This window comes from Platalea leucorodia (genome assembly GCF_965183815.1).
Source record: "Platalea leucorodia genome assembly, chromosome: 15".
In the NCBI taxonomy this organism is placed as follows: Eukaryota; Metazoa; Chordata; class Aves; order Pelecaniformes; family Threskiornithidae; genus Platalea; species Platalea leucorodia.
Genome location: NC_138837.1, coordinates 1,272,996 through 1,291,514, shown reverse-complemented (window position 1 = coordinate 1,291,514; position 18,519 = coordinate 1,272,996). Strand labels below are relative to the sequence as shown.

The 18,519-nt window shown below is 57.4% G+C and overlaps 1 protein-coding gene across 1 annotated transcript; it reads right to left on the bottom strand.

Annotated features, from left to right (window-relative positions):
* Nucleotides 1–9,052: 9,052 nt before the first annotated feature.
* Nucleotides 9,053–11,025, bottom strand: RPL35 (ribosomal protein L35). The gene is made up of 4 exons (XM_082327309.1): nt 10,881–11,025; nt 10,479–10,615; nt 9,970–10,051; nt 9,053–9,272 (listed from the first exon to the last, which is right to left on the bottom strand). Exons 1-4 carry the CDS (start codon nt 10,881–10,883, stop codon nt 9,123–9,125), a joined length of 372 nt encoding a protein of 123 aa, XP_082183435.1. The 5' UTR covers nt 10,884–11,025; the 3' UTR covers nt 9,053–9,122.
* Between the last annotated feature and the right edge of the window lie 7,494 nt (nt 11,026–18,519).

The window sequence follows — 18,519 nt, the reverse complement described above, 5'->3', positions numbered from 1 at the left end:
GCCCCACGCTGCGCCCGGGCCCAGGTCCTGCTCTGGCTCACGAAGGCACCGACCATCCCTGCCCCTGCCTGTGCCCCGGCCCCGAAACCCCCCGTGCCGGCGGTGGGGTGCATCCCTCGCTTGGCCGCAAGTCCCCACCACGAGAAAGGAGCTGGCTGACTTTTCCCCCCCAGCTGGGTCCCTGCCAGGCTTTTATCTAGCGATCCCCAGCAAATCCCTGTCCAAACAATACGGATTTCTGACATTTTTTTGCAGTAAAGTAAACTCCCAGCACATCTCTAATTCCAGGGCTTTGTTGTTCTTCGGCAGGAGCTGCCGTGGCTCTGCGCTGCCTCGCTGCGCCGGGCTGGGCTGCGGGATGCCCCTCTGCTCCCCTCGGAAGAAAAGACAGGGAAGGGAGTCCTGGAACCCGCGTGGCGGGGGGCAACGCCACCGAGGTGCAGCCGTGGGGGCTCCCACAAAGGCGCCCCTGAGAGCGTGCCCCTCGCTAACGCTAACACCGGGATAACGAGAAGCTTTAATTATGCCCACATGACAGACGTTGCATGAAATGTGTTCTCCCTCCGTTCCCCTGGCCTTGCCCCCAAAACCTGCAGCTGCGCGCACCGTCCCGCTGCAGCCTGGGGCCAGCTGGGGAGGGGGCGACACGGGGTGATGCGGGGCGATGAGGGGCAACGTGGGGCGATGCAGGGCGATGCGGGGTGATGCGGGGCAATGCGGGGCGATGCGGGGTGATGCAGGGTGATGCGGGGTGATGCAGGGCAATGCGGGACAGTGAGCCAGCGGCAGTCTGCAGCCCCAAGAGGGTTTTTCGGCAGCGCAGGGCCGTGCAGTGGCAGCATGGGCTGTAAAAGCTCCGGCACTGTAAAAGCTGGGGCGCGGGCACTGTGGCAGCAGCCCCCCATTCCCCACCGACAAAACACCAGCAGCAAGCAAAAACAAAGGGGCTTTTGTTTGCCAGTGGGGTTATTGTGCTGGGTCCTTCGGGCTTCCCGGACCCCCCGCCGCTCCACGCCTTTTTCTCAATGTAAAATCACCCCGATCCCCTTTCTCTGCTGTTATATGTCAGGGAATCACACCTCGGGTTGCATCCATGGGAATGCCCCTGAGTGCCTGCTCCGACGCTCCCTGCCTGCAGCCCAGCCAGCCCATCCCCGTGGCAGCACTGCTGCACCCGCAGCTGGACCCAGGGGCCCTGGGACATGCGGAAACCTCCCTCGCTCCCGCTGCTGCCCGCAGGGACGCGTGGCAGATGCGCATGTGGCCGGGAGCTCCAGCCCCAGCAGCCCATCACCAGCTGGTCCTTATCCTGCTCCTGGTCCTGCTCCTGGCTGTGGTCCTGGTCCGTGGTCCCTGATGCCTGGTCCTGGTCTCTGGTCCCAGGTTCTGCTCCTGGTCCCAGTCCCGGTCCCAGGCAGGGCGAGGCAGGCTGGGGAGGACAGGGGTCCCCGAGCAGGACACGATGGGGACGGGCGGGTGGGGGCAGGACAGGCTCCTGCCGTGCCGTGCCGGGCGCTGCTGACTTCCAGACATTCCTCCTGTGCGTGGCCGGCACCACCTCGGCTCATAACATGATTAAAAGATTAAAATCTCTCACTTCAGCAGCAAGCATCAAATGAAGCTTGAGACAGGGATGCTGAGGGGCTGTGGTGCCTGAGGCCCCCGTGACAGCAGCGCAGCGCCCAGGGAAGGGCGGCTGAGGCCATCCGGGCCGGGGGCTGCTGGTGCCACGGCCCGCTCTCCGCTAACACCCTCCTGTGGGCACGGCCGGCCCCTCGGTGAAGCTGGGCAGTGAAGCCCTAATTCCTCGCTTCCCCGGCTGCTTCCTTCTCAGTTACTGGCCGCGTTGGTTGGTTTGTGGTGGTTTTGCCTCATTCCCGGCCCCGCTGACCAGGCTGGCCGTCCTGCTCCCCCCGCCACTGAGCTGGCCCCACCAGCAGCACCGTGCCATGGTGCTGGCACAGCGCAGAGCTGTCTTGGGGCTGCAGGTGAGCCCCGGGGGACGGCCAGCCTTTGGGTGGGCAGGATGCACAGCGGGTAGAGCATGGCACCAGTCCTGCTCCAGGTGACATCCTGGCCAGAGCCCGTCCCTGGCTGCAGCCTGTTGGCACCCGCTGAAGGGGATCGCCCCCCCCTGCACCAAAAACCTCAGTCCTTGTCCCACCTTGGGTGCTGGGAGCCTCAGCTGGCGCAGCCGAACCACCCCCGGCTGCAGTTTGCTCCCACGGGAAGGCCCTGTGCCCACCCCGGGGCGCGAGACACACCGTCACCCCCCCATGGCCATGCAGCCCTTCCCTGGCCATGGAGCACTGAGAGCCACCTGTCCAGGGGCTGCAGGGCCAGGACTGGCCACGCACGGAGCCTCCGACGGGGGAATTGGGCCCTTCCCTCCATTCTTCTGTCCATCCGGGGGCCACTGACCCGGGGAACGAGGTGATGTGTGTCTGGCAGCAGTGGGAGCGAGTCCTGCGGCTGTGCCCACGTCGCAAACACGCTTCAAAGCCGGAGCCAGCAGCACCGAGCGTCACAGGAATCTATTTTTATTGCCCTCCCTGACCCTTCCCTCCGCGTGGTCCCTGCTGCCGGCAGGCCTGCGCTCAGCCCTGGCAGAGCAGCAGCGCGGGGAGGGCAGACATTTCCCCCTGTGCCTCTCCCTCCCGCTCCCCGGGGACGTGCCCTGGCCCCCTGGCACAGCGGCAGCATGGCAGGATAGTGCTGGCACCGCTCTGCCGGCGCATCCCTGCCCTCCGTGTCCCCGAGCCGTGGCTTGCAGGGCAACGCCTTGCCAGGACGGGCATGTTCCTGCGGAGACCCTGCTCATTGCACCCGGGGCCAGCAGGGAGCTGGGGAGGGCACAGACGGCAAGGCTCCCCTGGAAAGTGTGTGGGTGCCCAGCTTCATACCTGCCCAAGTGCTTCCCCTTGGCCAGGGCTGCGCTGGCAGCGGGGAGCTGTTTCTCTTGTAACCGTGATGAAGCTGTGGCTGGAAGCGCAGCGGGGGCTCAGGATGCGAGTGCTGACCAACACAAACAACCCTGGTCGGGTGAGCAGCAGGCGCTGCCGGCTCCGCACGCACCTTCCCAGCACCCCGGGACTGCCAGGGGCTGCCAGAAACGGCGCGGTGGGAAGCTGAGGCATGAGCCCACCCCTGGGACTGGGGACCTCTGCACCTCCGTTTACCCGGGGGCTGCAACTGAGCCATTGCCTGGGGAGGCAGCGTGGCCTGGCAGGGAGCGCGGCTTCGTGCCCAGGAGTCCTGCCTTCGCCCGGCTGGGACCTGCCTCGTGGGGCTGGGGGCAACCCGGCTGCTGCTCTGCCTGCATCCCTCCTGGCACGGCTGCCCGGGCAAGGCCAGACTCCGGGACCAGGGGCTCAGCAGGGGCTGTGCCTGGGATGCAGTGCCCAGCCACGCCAGCAGCCTCTTGGCAGAGCCTGGTGGTCCCCAGGTCCTCCCCGGGGAGCAGGAGGCTCAGCGCCACTGCCACAGCCCTCGTGCTGTGTCCCCATCCCATCGGCTGCCCGTGCTGGGATGTTTGGTGGGAAAACATTGACGACACCGGGAGCCCTGGTCGGTCTCTGGAGAGCCGCGGGGCGATGCGGAGCTGCAGGGCAACGCAAGGGCACGGGTGCCAAGGCTGCCGAGCTTGAGTGGCAGCGGGAAAGGGCTGGGCAGCGGGAGGCAGCAGTGGCCGGAGGGAAGGGAGGGGAGCCGCGGGCCTTGGCAGTGCTGCCGCTGACTCACTCACCAGTGGAAACAGAAATCTGCTCCCAGGCTTGCCGCCGTCACCTCCAGAACACCCCAGCCCCCCGGCACAGCATGGCACAGCGGCACCCTGCAAACACCCCTTCCCTGGCAGCGCCCCACGGCACAGCACCGGGGGGGAAGGAGAGGGCTGCCCGTGGGCCGCTCATGGCCGAGCTCTGCTCGCCCCCTACACGGGGGCGTTCTCCATCGCCCTGTGGATGTGCAGCCAGGCTGGCAGGGAGCCAGGAGCCCCGGCATGCAGCGGCCCCTGTCTCCTGGGAGCCCAAGGGCCACCTTTGTCTGGGAGCCCCCAGGACGGTGGGAGCAGGGCCCTGCGGGGCAGCGCCTGTGTCCAGACACTGCCCGCATTCATGGGAGCAGCGGGACCGGGGCAGCGGGGGGACAAGTCCTCCCCCAGCCCGGCCAACAAAACGGGCATTCAGGGCAGGGAGCGGGCGGCTGCCCCGGGCAGACCTGGGCCGCCCGCACGGCCGGCGGGACGTGGCATTTCCCTGCCGGCCCGGGCGCTCACAACATGGGGCTTGTTGTCAGCCAGACGCGCCAGACACGCTGCTCGCACGCAGCCATGCGAGGCCGCCTCTGCCCCGGCACGCAGAGGGGAGCGGGTGGCACGGCGCAGCCGAGGGCACCTGGACGCGCCCAGGGTGGTCGCTCCCACGCTCCCTGCCCGTCCTGCCCTGCGCAGCGCCTTGCGTGCCCCACGCACCGCTCCCCGCACACCCCACGCGCCGCTCCCCGCACACCCCACCGCACGCGGAAACCAGCATCAGCCCTTGGTGTTAGCGCTCGGGAGAGCTGCTAAGGAGCCGTCCCAGAGGAGGGAGGTGACAGGAGCCATGCCAGGAGCATCACAAGAGCTGGGGTTTTTGTCCATCGCAGCCAGCACCAGCCAAGGGAGGGGGAGCCCCGGCTTTCCCACCCAGACCTTGCACAACTCACATCTGCCTCTGCCCTCTGCCGCTCCCCCCTTCCCCCAGACCCCCTGCCCCTGCCCAAGCTGCAGAATCAGGTCCAGGAGCAGGTCCTGCCAGCTCCCAGAGACACCATCCGCACTTGGCTGGTGCCTGCTGCGCTGGGGAGTCGGGGAGAGAAACATCTGGTCCTGCTGAACGCTTTCCAGGGCGCGCGGCCAGGGCTCCCTTCGCAGTGGCATCAGCCCTGGGCCGTGCCCCGCAGTCAGCTGGCGGCTGTTCCTCCTTCCTCATCCCCGCCCTGGAAATTATTTATTTGCTGAAGAACAGCTTTCCCTGGGAAGTCTGCTCTAATGCTGAGGGACATCTTCAGTTACAAGGAAAAAATAAACAGCTTGAGCCTTGGAGGCCCTGATGCTCTGCAAACACCGGTGCTAAACCCAGGGCCAGCATCAGGAGCTGCACGGGGTCAGCACAGGAGAGGGTCCCCCAGGAGCGGGGCTCCAAGCACCCCCCACCATGCCCAGGCAGTGCCATGCCGGAGGGGGGCAGAGCCCACGCTGCCTGCGGTGCTGCCTGCGGTGCTGCCTGGTCCCCGTGAAGGCAGCGCAGCCCTGGGGTGCTCAGGGTGGGGGCTGCCCTTTGCCAGGGCTTCTCCCTCCTGGCCACGCTCAGGCCCGGGCAGCCCCGTGGCCACGCAGGTACTCCTCCATGTGCCCCCTGAGCCCAGCCGGCACCACCGAGCCAGGGCGGCACCGGCATGGGCGCAGGCTGTGGGCCAGCGCATTTACCTTAGTTTTCTGCTCTTAGTTGTTTTTGCTTCCCCCTCCAACACATTGCAGAGTTTGCAGCGGGCTGTTTTGCAGCAGCAGCTTTGGCCAGGGAGCTGGGACCACCCGGCTGTCCTCCGGGGCTGGCAGGTAAAGCGGGAACCGGCACAGACCGCTGACCGCCCTGCGAGCTGGTGCGCAGGCCAGGCCAGGCATCCACCTCGCTCTCACAGCAGTAACACGGATCTTCTCCACCTGCGCCCTGGAGGAAGCTTGCGCTAGAGCCCGTCACCTCACCTCTGCACCCATTCGATCCGTATGTTGGTCACGATAACGTAAAGGGCTGCTCATCCCTGGGACATCTGTAACAGCACAGGGTAATTCTGATGAAAGGGCTGGACTGGCTGGTTTTGCCACCCTGCTATGGGTGGATGGAGTAATTCAGCCCCAGGATTTAGTGCGGTGCCAGAAACCCATTTACCTCCTTAAATACCTGGCGTGGACTGTGCACAGACCGAAGCTTGAGCTGTTCTCCCGTATCGACTCCCGCTTTGGCGTGGGGATGGCTCCTGGGCGCAGTCCCGGCTCCCCAGCGAGCGCCGGGCCGGTCACCCCCCGCCCCTCGCGACAGCAGGGCGCTGCGCCAGGGCCCCTCTCCCGAGGGAGCAGTCCCGCGCTCCGCACATCCACCCTCTGCGCAGGAGGCAGGGGCAAAGCTCGCCCTGGGCAGCGAGTGCTGCGCCCAGCCCAGCGCCGCGGGACGGGCTGCGGTGGCACCGAGCTGAGCACCCTCCCTTTTGCTCTCCGTTCACAAGGGTGCACAGAAAAGCTTTGAAAATACAGCAGATTGTAACCGAAACCCCATCAGATACCTGAGAAGTTGTACAAACCGATTTACCTTCGAGGTAGCCCTGTTCTGAGCAGGCAGTTGCACTGGAGACCTCCAGAGGAGCCTGCCAACCTGAATTATTCCATCTTCGTAACCGCGCCTTGTAGAACCGTAGACACACGAACACCAGCAAAACCCGCCCGGTTGCGACTTCGGGATGTTCAGAGGTATTGGCTTCAAGCTGCGATTCATTCGGTCTCTGGAGCTCAGCACATGTTTAGAGTCTTCTCTGGGCACTCTGCTGCTACCCAAACCTGGGACTTCTCCTTGGATATTCAGTGCCTGCTAATTGGTTTTTTTCCTTCTCTTTTTTCCCCTTCTTGTTACTGACTAGTGAGTGGCACGTTAGTGCCCTGTCTCAGTCGGATCTCCGAGAGAGGACCCTCTGTAGGCAGCGCTGCTGCTCTCCTGGCTGCGGGTGGAAGGCAACAGCCTTCCTGCACCTGAAGCGCGCTCTGATGTTGTCACCAGAGGCTCTGCAGGGCACCCGCCTTCTTCCCGTCCCCCATTTTCAAGCCAACACACGCCATCCAGGAGCGGACTCTGGAAGGCCATCGGGGCAACGCTACTTGCGTTTGCTTTTCCGTGTCAGGAACGCTGGGAAGAGCCGCCAGGCTCCCCTCGGACGCGCTGCCGGAGGAGCGCGGGGGTATGCAACGCCTCTCCAAAGGAGAAGCCCAAACGCAGCTGGGCACGACCTGACAGAAGCAGCCTGCCCCGGCCTGCCCGATTCCCAGCACGGGGGAGCCGCCTCTCCCTCGCCTCTTTCAGGCATCAGGCTCCTGGGACAGGGGTGTGCAGATCTGGGATCCTCGCAGCGGTGCGCTCCTTCTCCTCCCGCAGGGCCACGCGCGCCGGGTGAAAGCACGCGCTCCCCCAGGAGCGGCTTCCTGCTGGCCACGGCAGGATATTCACAAAACGGCAACGCACAGCTTTTTGTAACCCCGCGCGCCTTTGCGGTGACACGAACGTGAGCCAAAGGAGCCAGTTCCACACGCAACGCTGCACCCTACGGCACGCTTCAGCTGCCTGGACCCACGCAGAGCTGGGCCCAGAGCTGGGCCTCCTTGGCTGCCAAACGTGTCGCCTTCAGACCCACGCCAAGCTCCTAACAAAGCTATCGCACAGCCAGTGTGAGCATCATTGTAAAGCTATCCACCCCTAACAGCTCAATATATGGGAAACTCACTCTACCGCACATAATTAGACCTCTCTCTGGTTAGAACTTGTTTGAGGCTTAAAAGTCCTTCAGATCCACGCGAAGTTCAGCGAGCAGAATCAAGATCTTTTTCCGAAACAGAATCTGGATCCAATCTCTAAGGACTCCCTAACGGGCAGAGAATTTTTCATGTTAGAATGTATGAGCTACACTAACACAAACCATGACTGCTGCATCACTAACGCTCGAGCAGCGCTGCGTAACTCTTCCTTACATCAGAACCAAAAAAGGCCTTCGGAATCGCAACTCTATCTCCGAGTTCCAACGAACTCCACGGGGCGCAGAAAGTCACGCCACTTAACTAGTTCAGCGCTTCACAGGTGAAAGCGTGGGATTGCGAGACCGGGCAGCGCCTTGCAACTTTGGAGGTAACGATCTAGTTCAGCTTTTCTCAAGTCTGGTTTCCTGATGTGACTTCAGTCTTCGCGTGCACACAAAAAGAACGCTCGGTCTGAAACGTTCGCGTCCCCTACATTTTCCTAACGCTTAAATGGAACTGAGCTCCCTCCCTTCCCATCCGGCAGCGGGTAACGCCGTGCGCTGACACCAGCCTGGTCCGACTACTCTCATCCAAAAGAAATACCTGCGTGCCACTAGGAACACGTCCTCTTTACGCTCGTAACCGGCAGGGCGAGCGCAGCGTCACCCTGCAGACTTCGCAGCGGGCAGCGCTGCAGCTCCTGCGGGTTACTGCCCGCAAGCCGCCCTGCCGCGGGCCCCCTGCGCAGCCGGGCACCGACCCACCAGGCGTCCTGCGTCCGAAACGCAGCCCTGCCGACAGGCGAGGCGGGGTGGCACCTTCACCCCGAGAGCACCCTCCGAATTCCAGGAGCTGTTTGCCGAGATTGAATCAGCTGCAAGCGGGAACAAATCTGGAGGAGGATGCTGGAACCCAGCTTCCTGACCGACACCACAGCTTCCCGGGAAGGAGGCCGCGGCAGCGCTCCGGCCACCCTCGCCGCCGCGCTGGTCAGATGAGTGCCAGCCACCCGAGGCGCCGGCCTGAAGCGGCCTGCGGGCAGGGCCAGGCAAACCACTGCCTACCGCAGCCGCCCGAGCCGGGGACCGACGGGGATGCTTTGGCGCTAGGGTCCAAAACAGGCGCTGATGGAATTCTTCAGTTTCAATGAAATCAGCTAAAACACCTCAGCAAATTAATTCCCCTCCGTAACACAACACCGGCACAAGACAAAAGCTTTAAATGTTTACTCTTAAGCTACTGAGTGGCGAATACCGACTCACTGTGAGCATCTGTGTGAAGCTTCCATTTTAAATCAATCTCCAGTGAAATACTTTTCATGTGTTAATTTCAACCAGCTTCACAGATCTGTACTCATCCGCCTGTTCTTCAAGGAGAATAATCCCCAACTGCAAGTTATGTTAGTATTTTCATCAGCAATAAAAGTTCAACTAAACTTTGTGTGAACCCTCCGATTTCTCTTCATAAAGCTGGTGACTTCTTTATCCCACCACTACTAAAAAAACCACCAGTGACAGCTTCCAAACAAAATTCTATTTAATGGACATACTCAGCCAATGTAATTAAGAACTTTCGGCACACTGCAGGTTTATGCCTTGATGGCGTATTTCCGGACAGGGTACAAACGTTCTTTTCGCTGCTGTTTTTTGGTCTTCAGATTTTCTTCATGTTTATTTAACCTGCGTCGCATGGCACGAGTCTTCTTCGGCCGCAGATCAAGAGGCTTATACTTTTTGCCCTGTTTGCAAAAATACACAAGTTGAGTTTGAGAGACGGCAAGGCAGCCATCGGGTGCACGAGCCCAGAGGGAGCGGAGCTGTCTGTAAGAACAACATCAGCAGCGCTTTCAGCTGCTTTTTACTGGGACTATCAGCACAGTCTAGGAGCTTAAGAGAACTTCTCTCCACTGGGAAATTGAGTTGATTCCAACTGCTGTACCAGTTGTACTAGCTGTGACTCAGGTTTAATTAATGCTTAATCTTAGAAGTCCCAGTTATCCAACACCTCTTGAAAAATTCTTTTTTTCCTATTCTATATAATTCGAACCCCAAGAAGTAATATTGTAAAAATTATAGAAACTTATTGAGATAAAGAATTCCTTGGTCACCTGCAACATGATTAAAATTTAGGAGAGTATCTGCATTTCTGGAAACTGCATCTCCTAGAAAGTATGCTACACCCCAGAGAAGGGAGGCTGCCCAGAGGACTCCCCTGGCAAAAGCAGATTCACACCGAGCTTACAGAATCCAGGGTAGTCTTGCAATATTTAAAAAGGAACCATGGCTAGAAAACTTTAAAACTGAACATAAATGAGTATTTTTTTCTTGATCTTTAAGCTTCTAAGTAACAATGTACAAAATTAGTTCCTTCCTACACACTACATATTTGGAAATAGTAAGAGAAAAAAGAGCACTATATAAGATGTTTGGACTTGCCTTGTAAAACTTCCTCAAGTTCTCTTTCTGCGTCTGATTGATAACAGTCAAGACTCTGGCGATGGATTTGCGCACCACACGTCTGCACGTGGGAAAAAAAGTATGTGTCAGAGCATCCCGAAAGACAAGCACCGCAGGTTTAACACCCAGCGTACAGAAAACGTGGACATCCTACAACCACGTAACTTGCGTTGTACCGCGTCATGGCAAAACGCTAACCCCTTCCGGGGTAGCTCAGCTTAACACCTCTGAGCACAAACACACAAACCGATTTTCAAGCCTACAAATACTCACTCCTCCTTCACAGCGGCTTTTCCTCTTGTTTTACAGTACAAGGCAACCACACACACCGCCAAAGCACCTCTCCAGCACAGCGCGCCGTGGCCCACACGGGTACGGGCTGAAGGCCGCCGCTCCCAGCCCCCCGCTCAGGCCGGGCAAGCTCCTCCGCGGCCCCCGCCCGGGCGGGCTCCCCCAGCCGGCGCTGGCCCTGGCCGGGCCCCACTTACATCTTGGAGAGCTTGGAGGCGGCCCCGCCAGTCACCTTGGCCACGCGGAGCTGCGACAGCTCCACCTTCAGGTCGTCCAGCTGCTTCAGCAGCTCCTCCTTCTTCTTCCCCCGCAGGTCTCGGGCCTTGATCTTGGCCTGCGGGCGGCGGAGAGGCCGTCAGCCCCGCTCCCGGGACCCCGCCGCGCCCCCCGCCCGGGAGCGGCCTTCCCCAGGCCGCCGCCGCCGTCCCGCGGCCTCCCGCCGCCCCCCAGGCCCCGCATCGCCGCCCGCCTCATCCCTCCCCCCCTCCCCATCACGGCCACGGCGGGGCCAGGCCGGCAGCGCGTGAGAGCGGCGCGGGGGGCCCGGTGCCCGCGCGGATGCCACCGGATTGCGGCGGGAGAGGCCGGCGGCCGCTCACCATGATGGCGGCGCCGGCGCGGCTCGGGGCGGAAGAGACGGAAGCCGCGCGGGGCCGGGAGGCGGAGGGCGCTGCCGGCCGGGGCCTACCAATCCGCGGCCGGGCGGGGGGAGGAGCCTGTGCGCTGCGCGCCCCCCGCGGGCAGCGCGGTGGTACCGGCCGCGGGCGCTGGCGGGGGCGGCGGGGCCGGCCCCGGGCACGGGGGCTCCGGCCCCTCGGGGGGGGCCGCTGCGCGCCGCTCTGCCGCGGCGGCTCGGGGCTGCCGCCGCCCCCCGCTCTCTTCCAGCCGCGGGAGCCCTGTCAGAGCGGAGCCGGCGTTCTCGCGCTGGCCGAGGTGCGGCACTCCCGGCCCGGCAGCGGTCGGGACGTGACGACGGGCGGGGCGGGAGCGGCCACGGCGGCGGAGCGGGGCTGGGGCAGGGGCACGGCCGTGCGCGCAGGTGGCCGGGCGGAGGGAGGGGGCGGGACGGGACGGGACGGGACGGGAGCGGCCGGGCCTCCCCGCAGGGTGGCGCCGCCGCACGCCGCCTCCCGCCGTATCCAGGCAGCCGCGCCGTGCCTCACCGGCCCCGCGCGGGAGGGCGGGGGGCTCCCGATTGACGGCCCGCGCCGCCAATGAGAAGGCCGCCTGGCCGTCAGCCCGGGCGCTCCCCCAATAGGCGCGGGCGGGGGCGGGGCGAGGCCGGCCCAGACTAGCGTGAGGCGGCAGCCGCGCTCCGCGCAGCCGGAGCCTTGGCCGCGGCGGCGCTGGCGGCTTCGCCCGGGAGCTGGCGGAGGCGGCGCGGATGGTGAGAGGAGCCGCCCGGCAGCGCCTGCCCCGCACCGGCCCGGCCTCCAGGTGCGGGGGGCGGAGCGGCGGCGCAGGCGGGCGCGGGGCGCGGGCGGGGCGGCGGCGCGGGCGGGCGGGCGGGAGGGAGCGGCGGCGGCGGCTGTGGGCGCCTCGGGGAGGCCCGGCGGCGGCGCGCCCCTCGCCGCTGTCGCGCCCCTCACCGCTGTCTCGCCCCCGCAGAGCTCCAGGCCCGGCGGAGAAGCCCTGCCGCAAGCGGAAGCCCAGGTAAGGCGGGAGCGGGCGGCGCGGCAGGTGCGGGCGGGGGCGGCCGGGGCCGCGCCGAGCATCCCCTCCCGGCGGGCGGCTCCCGGCGGCGGCGCGGGCTGCGCCGCGGCGTTCGGCGCCCTCCGGAACGAGCGGCGGCTCCGCCGGGGTCTGCGCCCCGCGGCGGGCCGAGGGGCAGCGATGGCGGTGGAGGCTGCCGAGGCCCTGTGCCTGGCGGCACGGAGCCGTGCTCGCCGCTGTCCCTGCCGTTAGCGGAGAAGAGAATCGCGATGTGACACGTCTTCTGCTTAGGCCTCGATTCGCGACGTAGCTGCAACAATTAGGAAAAGGGCCCCCTCTGTATTAACTTCGTTCTCCGTTACCTCTCTCCCGCCGCCCGCCTCTCCCGGCGGGGAGGCGGCGGGTGTCTGGCGTGCCTCTGACAGGTACCTGCGCTCCTGCACCAGCACAGGAATCCTCGCGGGTGAAACGCTGCTGGATTTCGCAAGAGCTGCCTGTGCAGTGCTGGATATCCAAATTGCAAGTTAGACGGCATCATCATAGATTTGTTCTGATTTTAAACTTTTATCTCGGCAACTCCCTCTTCACCAAATTCTTGTTTTGCACTGAGAAATGCTTTGGACAATGGGTGATGTGAAATGCCCTTGGGGATAGAAGCTGGATGGTTGTTATGTTGTGTCATCCCCCCAGATTTCTTGCCGGTTACTGGCTATAATAATGTCAATAACCAAGGGCTGCCCCAGATAAAACATTCAGGATCGAGGCTGCAGGTTTTCAGAGTCTGGGTCTCATCTCCCACCACAGAATAGGACCTGTTTTCGTCAAAGTCTGAGTTGCACTTCTGTAATTTAATAAGCAGGCTCCAAGCTTGCTTGCTTAAGTTGTGTCTCGGCTAAGCAATTCTAGTCCTCCAACCTGCAAAATGGATCCCTTAATATAAAAAATAGCTAGTTTTTGCAAGAGCTGTCCAAATGCAATCCATAATTCTCAGCATCTTGTCTAAGCTAATGCAAAGCAGCACTGTTGGACCATATGATGACTAAAATGCTAGCGTAAGTGAGTCTCCCAGCATGCGTATGCTCTCCCACCATTCCTGCGAGAAACAGAACCTCGGTGTTGGTAGCAGCCTTCGGAAATCATAGAAGATCATCCTGGTACGGATCTTGCTGTGGAAGTTTGGGGATGCGGGTACTGCCCCGTGCATCTTCTCGCCTCGTGTGAACCCTGTTGTGTAACAGTTGTAACTTCCCTTGCTCAGGCTGTCGAGGGAGCCATTAAAAAGGATGACACCTGACTGTAAGTCGTGCTCTTAGAGAAGAAGGTGCTTTGTTTTCAAATGAGAAAAGTCAGTCTCTTTTAAGATGTTTTGATAAACTGGATCGCAATTTATGTTAAATGAAAGACACAACGAGTCACTTAACGAGCAGCAAAGAGCGTAATTCTCCAGTCATTTTGGGCTGCCAAAATAATACAGATAGCATACCCAAATGTGATAGCCAGGTTCTTTGCTACAGAAAATATAAAAACCATTCATGGAAGCTATATGGAGAGAAGAAATATTTTGCTGTACTACAATGGAGATTGTGATCATTGTTTTATCTTGAAATATAGGTACAATACAGCATCAAGATTCCATTGGCAATCCATGTCCCTTACAAACGTTGGAAGATTTTATCACAAAGATGACTAATTGGGCTAAGCTCTACGTGTAAGAATGATACAGACAACAGCACCGTGTTCTGTGTTCACCATGCTCGGTTGAGAAACTAGATCTACAAGTGATAAAATGCTGAAAGTGCTTAGCAGTGGGAGGAATACATAGCTTGCCTGTATTGTTATTCATTTTTGTGTTACGGTTTTATTTGGTGGAGAGAGGTAATAAAACCAGTGAATAACAATTCAAAACGTTGAGGAGCTTATAACCTGAGTCGGTTCTGCATGGAAATTAAATTGTGTTGTCCGTAACGTTGCAGGAAGGCACGACTTTCCGAAGGTGGGAGGCCGGGGGCTGCAGCTCTCCCTCCTCCGCTGCCAGCGCCGCTCTGTCACATGATGTGACGGCACAGTCCCCGCTTGCACTGCAGCTGCGCTCGCCCGGGCGCCTGCCAGCCAGATCTCGCCTCTTTTTGCATCACTTTTATTCTGGTTGGCTTTAAATGGAGTTGTTGATAAACTGCTGTGGTGTAAATGGATAATGGGAATTCATTTGATCATCTGGACGCGTTACTTTGTTGGCTTATCTTGTATTCTGCATGGTGTGCTTTGGGCAAGGAAGGAAGACTTCTGGTGTGAAAGTATTCTGAGGTGATGTTACTGCCTAAATAGCTAAAATTTAACTGTATTTTAAACAAAAAAAGCGTGATCCAGCTATTGGTGTTTTACCACAGAAATCTGTGTGTTAATGTCTTTTTTTTTTTTTTTCCACAGAACTTTTCATAGTTTTTTTCATAGAAATGTTCAGTTGGAGCAATCTTTGTAGAAGGAAAACCAGGACCTATACATGCAAGTTTTATATTAATTTTCTTTGATATTCTTGTGTAAGGACATTCTGCAGGCTTGGCTTTTGTAGCCAAGTTGCTCTCTTTAAGCGCATAATCTCTTTTTTGGATCTGTAGCTTTTAAACAGGCTAGAAACAGAGCTATGGAACAGGGTATGTCTTTCAGCAGAAGGAAGCAGTTTAAAGGAGTGGACCAAATTGTGTGTGGGAGCTGCATGGAGGGTCAAATAGAGGTCTGTTTCTATAAAGTATGTAGGTTAGTTGCCAACACAAATATTACCTAGCAGTTTACATGTGCTGAGAGAGCGCAGTACAGCCCTGCAACAGGAATAGAATAGAATAACCATCAATCTGGTTCCCTGAGGATGTCAGTCAAGAAAGGAAGTGTGCGATGCCAAAAAGCCTGGATGGAACAGCAGGTTTAGAGGACTCGTCGTTTGAAGTATTTTTAATTATTGCTATTACTATAATGGAACACAGACTAGAAGCTGAATTTTTAAAAATATAATTAAAGCAGAAGTCAGCAGAGGGATTTCTCCGCTGTGTGGCAGAGGAACGGTCCAGGAGCAGCTCCTGCTTGGGAGGGTGAATTCCCAGAGTGATAACGCTCTCCGTGCAGTTCCCGAGCTTGCTGGCAGCTTACTGCCAAGCACCAGTTTGGAGGGAAGAAGTGAACTGGGCTGATCAAAAAGCTTTCCCTAGCTTGTACTGCATTCTCTTTTGTCAGAGTAAGGTTCCAGTTGGAAAGCAGCCATTGACACCTTGGCTGAGAATGCTAACAAGATGTGGAGTATGATGATAGCTGCCCTCCAGATCGGACGCTGGCCTGACTGCCGTGTAGGCCATCTAGTAAATAATTTGGCTTGCTAGAAAGAAGTCGCCTAATTCTCCATATCGCATTAACATCAAGCTACATTGCATAGCAACCGTTCAGTTTTGAATTAATGAGTGTACAGCAAAGAGTTAAAACATCAGTCGTCTTCTCAGTAAAGAAAGAAGAAAAAAAAAATCTGTCTTGTAACTCGGATGCTTTTCAGGAACTTGGCCGCTCTAGATGCGAGAGGCATGTGGTTTTCCGCCCTGCTTTAGGTGATGGTTTAGTTCAAGGGGGCCCAGATTTGGCTCAGTCAACAGTTGTGTTGGCGTCTTGCCATCAAATGTGCATAAAATGGAGCTGACTGCAATTCCCTCCTCGCTCTAACATGGAGGGGCAGCCCAGAGAGACCTGAGGCCCCGGTATGCCTTGCTGTAGGTTGACTTGGCTATGAGAGCTGCACTGGGATGTGCGATCCCTGCAGCATAAACTGTTGTATCGTGGCTTGATCATTGCTTTCGAGTCCCCAGGTTGTATTTTGGTGTCTCGTCATAACGAATGCATTTCAACCCTTGTTGTGCCTGTGCTTCCAAAATCTTTCTTCCTTCTCACAGTGGCTTACGTACTTTTCTAGTTGTATGAGGCTCATATCTCATTTGCAGACTCTTCCTGTGATTTTGTGGCTTATGTGCATTGCCACAAAATCAAGATAAAACACAACTGGCATTTTAGCTGCTCCAAGAACACTGTGTGTAAATAAACCACTAAATAGTTTAGCTTGTGAAACGTAAATACACACAGCTCAGCCAGCCGCAGCTGATGGTGTTTTTCTGTCTCCCTCCTTCCCCTCCCACCCCTGCCAAGAGTAGGCTAGCCTGATGTTCTTTTTTCTATTGCTCTTTCATACAATGCAAATGACTACTAAGTACCATGTAGGTGGTACGCAGGCACCACTACAGATTCATGATTTGAATTCGGATGAAAGGGAACACTTGCATCCTCTTCCACGTTGCTTCTGAACCATCTTCTGGGGATTCCTGGACTCCAGTGACCCAGAAACTCTGTCTCGGTCTGACTTTGAGCTTGAGCTCGTTTTTAGTAGCAAACTCGTTAAGTCGGTAGAACAGTGGAGGCCCAACTGTGATGACATTTTTAGCCTTTGCCCTTTGTTCATCCTATACACAAAAGGTCATGAACTGCGGTGAAAGAGGGATCACAGAGGGTGCAGAATGGACAAAGGTGGAACAAATTGCCAGTGGCAGAGACATAAAGAAGAGAAGCAAAAGTTTTGTGTTATGAAGGTAATTGAAGGCGGCCACGTGCATCCCACGGTGATATCATGTCTCTTGTATTTAAAGCGAGTCTGCCTATAGTGAATTTAGAAGAGTCTGCTGGTAAGGTGTGGCGCAGATGATCTCAATGCAGGAGGCAGGAGGGACGAGGCTCTGTTTCCATGGTATGATGTTAATAAGCTGCTCCGGGAGAAAAGATGCCGAAGCTGCAGTTCTGGATACAGACAGGTGTGCTTTAAGCAATAAAAGGATTTTTAAAGATTTGTAAACCAGATGAAAAGTCTGATTCTACGGAGTAAGCACTTATTTGAAGCTAAAATAATAGGACTGATGCTACACGCTGGATATTCAAACTCATTTGACTCAGAATGGAGTTGAATTTGTGGTGTTGGCTGTTTCCCTGTAGGAAGTCTTGAGGCTGTTCCTGCTGAGATGCCAAAGGTAATGCAGAGGTGGCAGCTCGCGTTAACTCTGGGGTCTTAATATGAGACAATGTTTGCAAATCATCTGGTTTTCTGATATGCTGAGGAATGAACTACGCGTTCATGTGAAAGTATTAAACTTTCAGTTTGCAGTAATAAAATTCTTGTATAACTCTGTGTGCCTGCTGTCTGTCACTTCCACTTGCTATAGCAGTGAGCATCTGGAGAATTGTGTGTGCGTGTTTTTGTCTTATTTTCTTATATATCCCTTTCCGTCTCTTTTCCCCTTTTTAGGAAACAAAGTTTATGCCGATGCACGGTCAGGCTTCCTCTTTTTTCTTCTTCTCCAAGCAGCTTTTAAATCACTTGTCTGATGTAACCAGTGTTGCTGTAGGGAGAAAGGTCCTGAACATTATCTAGCCAGTAATGTTCCCCAAACTCAAAGGAAGTTGAAGGAGAGGGATGTGTTTAGTGCATCTATTAAAGGGAAGAACAGGCAGGACAGATTTCTGACATTTTGTAGGAAGCATCTGGCCAGCCAGCCTGTGCGGAGCTCCGGGAGAGCTGGAGCGGTTCCCTTTGCTGGGTGGGAGAGCTGGGGTTATTGTGGTGGGTAGGGGAGGATCAGCAGGGCCACGTACAGGTCCACGTGGGACCAGGCTTCCTCCCTCTGTAAAAGCGAGGATGACTGTGCGTGCACAAACGTGTGGGCTAGTGTCACAGGCCCAGCTGGGTTTGTATCTTTTTTTTCTTTTTTAAATGTCTTCCCTCTTGCTTAATCTTTAGAGCCAGTACTACTTCTGCAAGGTAGCTGTAAAATTGGTATATTTTAATAAGAAAAATACTTTCTTGGTGAATTCCCAGTTGGAGTAGAACTAGTTGCATTTGCAGGTGATTTTCAGTCAGCCACACTGTGCTTTGTTTACAAAATAGAAGTTTTTCACCCTCCTAGTTCATGCTGCATTTTTCCTTAGTGCCCTTTTGACATAAGCAAGCATCCAGGCAGAGAGAACATTTGACCAGCATTATCAGCTAAATAAAATAGCTCTGTGTTTCTCTTTCTTAAGTTATATTGTAAGTTGCTTTTTATTGTGGTGGTCAAAACAAAATGTCTCTAAAGCCTGGGCTCTGCCCAAGTCCTTTTCATTGTGTATTCTGTGTGCATGTTTATACAGCAGTGAGCACAGCTGGTACAGGAACAATCTGGTGGTTCTTTAAGCCGGACCTGGGTATTGCTCTGCTCCTGGACTGCCAGCCCTGCCGGGAGTCCAGGAGTGGTCTCAGCCTGCTCGCAGATGCCTCGGCGGTGTCCAAGCGAGCTACTGTCAAAGGAGCTTGGAACCTGTGGAAGAGCTGCAGCCACTGCAGTGCAGATGTGCCCTGAGGTGAACAGTGGTTGGGGATGAGAAATGTCTGTGTTTGGTTCCAACTTTTGCTAAAAACCTTGGAATAATAAAGAAATCCTCCCCCCCCCCCCCCTCCCCCCCCAATATTTTATAAATAAATGGTCTGTTATAACTGCTCCTTGCTGTTCCCTCCAGAGTACTGACTCCAGCAGT

Coding starts and splice junctions, on each gene's coding strand:
- RPL35 (XM_082327309.1), bottom strand. Junction 10,052..10,478: donor GCCTCCAAGCTCTCCAAGAT/GTAAGTGGGGCC, acceptor TCCCACGTGCAG/ACGTGTGGTGCGCAAATCCA. Junction 9,273..9,969: donor ACTTGAGGAAGTTTTACAAG/GCAAGTCCAAAC, acceptor TTTTGCAAACAG/GGCAAAAAGTATAAGCCTCT.